Source organism: Cryptotermes secundus, unplaced genomic scaffold (assembly GCF_002891405.2).
Source record: "Cryptotermes secundus unplaced genomic scaffold, Csec_1.0 scaffold611, whole genome shotgun sequence".
NCBI classification, from domain to species: domain Eukaryota; kingdom Metazoa; phylum Arthropoda; class Insecta; order Blattodea; family Kalotermitidae; genus Cryptotermes; species Cryptotermes secundus.
Window position 1 is genome coordinate 552,815 of NW_019735565.1, and position 3,956 is coordinate 556,770.

General features: G+C 43.4%; 1 protein-coding gene across 2 annotated transcripts in view; it reads right to left on the reverse strand.

Annotated features, from left to right (window-relative positions):
• Positions 1–833, reverse strand: part of LOC111869631 — a 7,108-nt gene extending 6,275 nt beyond the window's left edge. The window contains exons 1-2 of one of the 2 annotated variants that reach the window (XM_023861294.2): positions 661–833; positions 460–543 (exon numbers count right to left, since the gene is read on the reverse strand). In XM_023861294.2, the coding sequence (XP_023717062.1) occupies positions 460–511 (52 nt within the window). In that variant the 5' untranslated portion in view covers positions 512–543; positions 661–833. The remainder of the gene's footprint in view (positions 1–459; positions 544–660) is intronic. The other variant, XM_023861295.2, reaches the window with a different exon arrangement.
• Positions 834–3,956: the final 3,123 nt, after the last annotated feature.

The window sequence follows — 3,956 nt, forward strand, 5'->3', positions numbered from 1 at the left end:
ACAGACAGAGAGGTTCTGGCAAACAGGCCAGACATAATAATTAAAAACAAGCAAAAGAAAACTTGCATACTTATAGATGTATCAGTACCATCGGACAGGAATGTAGTACAAAAAGAAGCAGAGAAGAAATTAAAATATAAAAATTTAAGCATCGAAATTCAGCGAATGTGGAACACGAAATGTTTTGTGATACCAGTAATTATTGGAGCCACGGGTACAGTCACGAGAGGGTTGAGAAAATATTTGGAACTAATTCCTGGTAAGAACTCCATAGATCACTGCAAAAAACAGCTATCCTGGGAACATCACACATACTACGGAAAGTGATACAGTGCGAAGCTTGAAGCCTGAGTGGTGAGGTGCATCACTGGTTCAAGAAAAGGAATACCAGGAAATAAACCTGTGACAAGAGATGATGATGATGATGATGATAATAATAATAATAATAATAATACTCACAGGAAGCCAATATATCTAGATATATATGAATAAAAGTCCTTTGCTTCGCCATTCCTCCATGGCTCGGCGAACCCTTTGAATCGTCTTGGTCGTTTCACCAGAAAAACAAATAATATTAATGATAATACTAGGAGAAAATAAATGAACGCGCACATCGCAACCGTTCTAAAGCCAACGGCTTGCTATCGCGGGCAGCCTTACCTTACCAGACAGCCACGGAAGATTACCGAACATAATTTAGAGGTACCAAGTCGAAAACGCAATTAAGTTGCGTTCCCCCGCTGGCTGGTAAACGTCCACTCGCGAACCTCTCCACGCTCTCGACCCTCTCGACTAACCTCACAGACTGCGCAGCAGGTCATGTTTCCTTCCGAGCCTTCCGAGACATCGGAAGAAGGAAGGAAGGTCACGTGATACATAGGCAATCACAAGGATAATACGTCAACATATGGGGGTGAAAATGGAATACAGGAATGGCAGACGTCATGATGTCACGCACAAGAGCCAGCTGACCTTCAGCACGGCTCGAAATCATAGTTCAATAAACACGAACTAAATATTAAAAATATATCCTTATCGAATAATTTGACAAGTTTAGGGCAGGGCTTCCAAATTACTCATACATCTTATTACATTCCACCTGTAACAAAATATGTATCATCATCGTTCATGTATTTGTTTCTTTTCAACGGTCATCGAGAAGTCTCCTCCAATTGACCGCCGGAACACTGGTAATTCTGACTGAAGGGTTCATGGTTTTCCTCGGTGTCTCCAAGCAAATGTAGGGATAGTGCCTCAATTAGGAGACAACTCCTTCTTTCTACACGACAACAAACATAAACAAACTCCGCGGTTTTAGTCCGCAAGCGAACCGTATCGACCGAACGACCGCCGCTTGTCGGCGAAGTTAGTACCAACTTTAGCGGATAGATGGTGTCGCGTGGTCAGCGCAACGAAGTCCCTTGGCCGTTAATCTCGGTTATCTAGACCGGAGCCGCTACTTTTCCATTCAAGTAGCTCCTCAGTTATCCTCACGAGGCTGAGTGGACCCCGTTCCATACCCACTACTTCTCAGAAAATGTGGTAGCGCCGGGAATCGACCGAGGGACCTCTGGATGTGTAGCCAGGAACTCTGACCTCTAGACCACAGAGGCTGTAGGCTTCCTTCCAAATCCTTACCATTTCATCATTCGTCTATCATATCATTCGACCCTACATAATCTATCTACTGACAAAATCTTTAAATATGATGCAACGAAAATACTCACTTTGCTGAGAGAAAGCCCCCAGCACGAGGAAAAATGAAGTCTTAAAGCTGTAATCTGTCTTGTCTCGCTCTGCCCCGAAGTACCACGTTGCCGTCAGGGCTACCATGAGGGTCAGCATGACAGTGACCAGAGCTCTCCACAATGGAACCCCAAAAGGAGACAGGATGTGACTCCACATTGTGTACTCATCGGATGGCTGTCTGATGTATGCAGTTAATCTGGAATTTACGTTTTGTGTAGAACTGACTACTCAATTTTGTTTTACTGTCAATATGTACATTAAATAAACACGTCGAGAACTGTACTTAGGGATGTATGTTGTTATTATGCCGTCCCTTCGAACAATAACTTCGACGAAATGTTTGCGAAATTGTTTAACTCTAGAAATGCCAAGTATCACAAATTTCGGTCTTTACAAAAATTGTTATATCTAACAGCTTGTGACAACTTTTGACATTTTATATGAACTGTATAGCCAATAAATATTAGGGAATAGTTTTCTCACATGTGGCGACTGGCTACGGGCTGGACGACCGAGGAGTCGAAGTTCGAGTGCAGGTAGGATCAAGAATTTTCTCTTTTCCAAGTCTTCCAAACCTAATGTGGAGCCCATCCAGCATCTTATCCAGTGGGTACCGGGGGCCGTTTCCTCGGGAGTAAAGCGGCCGGGGCGTGAAGCTGACCAACTACCTCCAAGTATCGAGTTCAAGAAAATATGGGTCTATACATCCACTCCCCCATACGTCTTCATGGCATAGCGCTTAACTAGTTAAGGACGGGTACAACTTTTTTTTCCCACACATGACAATCTTAGGGAGTTCTATGTATTATATTATTTATCTATGAAGGAAGAGCAGATTCAGTCGGTACGGTGGAAAACAGAAGTGGCACGTTTAGGATTCTGCATTGAACTGGGAGTGACGGTGCAACTTCTACAAATATCAAGATCTCACATTGCGGGTGAGCAAAGGCCCCAGCAGTGATTGGGTTCGTTGTTCACCCGCGAATTTGCAAGACCCTTCAAAGAGCCCTGCCCGTAAGGCTAGTGCAATAACCTTCTGAACTGAGGCCCTCATAATATATATCGGCTGTAACTCTGCAGAGCTGAAAATCTCTGTTCAACGCCCGGCTAAAGCTGAACAGTAAGAAAGTGTGTGGCAAGAAGATCCATCCTCCTGTCCATATCCACCTCTAGGGTCAATATCATAAAAGGTAAATCTATCCCTGTAACAGGCCATGGAGGCCCATAATATTAAGAGACGCCGAGGCTCCCACATTTTCCAGAAAATTGACTCTCGGATGGCTGTGAAGTGCGCCGGCCGTCCTTTAACCCCAGGAAGATTCCTGGTACTCATTTCTGTTAGAGGCTGAGTCGACCCCAGGGCCATAATGTGGCTGGAAGGATTAGGTAAATTGAAAATATCCAATGATATAACTGGAATTGGAACCCCCGACCTTCCGGCTTGTAGCATTGTGCTTCAACCAACTTCGTTACCGCGTGCTCCCTGAATCTTGGTCACATGTCGCCTAGGTTGAAGGGAGACCAATCATGGCAGTAGTAGTGCAGAAGTTGGCAGTACTTACTTCGGATTTAAAATTGGAGGTAAATAGTCAATGACGTCCATTCGGCCCTCTGTAAATGAGAATAAGCCGATCCCAATTTCGACTTCGTCTGTGGCAACCATACCCACTATCCCGGTCCAAGTGCCGTTTGCGTTTCGAAAGCCGTAAGCACCGTCACGGGGAATGAAATATTCTGGTCTGTGAAACAGAAATGAGAAATGCTGTGATTTCTTTCCAGTAAAGACCACTGTTCCCTTTGCTAATAATACAAGTTCCACCGTCGACGAAACTATTATTTATTAACTTATGTTCCACTACATGTTTCGACCCTTATAGGGTCATCTTTAGGTGTTGTTATTTACACATTTTCATTGTTGAACTGTAAAGCATATATTCATATTTACATACACAAGCTTAAATGACTATTTTCTATGTACATTTATATTCTAACTGCTAGATGTTGATTTAAATACAAGATATCATCATCATCATCATCATCAGTAATCTGTCAAGACACCAGGTCCACAGTCTCTTCCAAAACAATTCCTCCACTTAATGCGATCTAGAGCTTTCTTCTTCAAATGACAGTATCCTCTTCTGTCCCCAAGGTCATCCAGCATTTTCTTACGTCTTCTTCCTCGTCTTCTTGTCACTTCTATCCGCCCC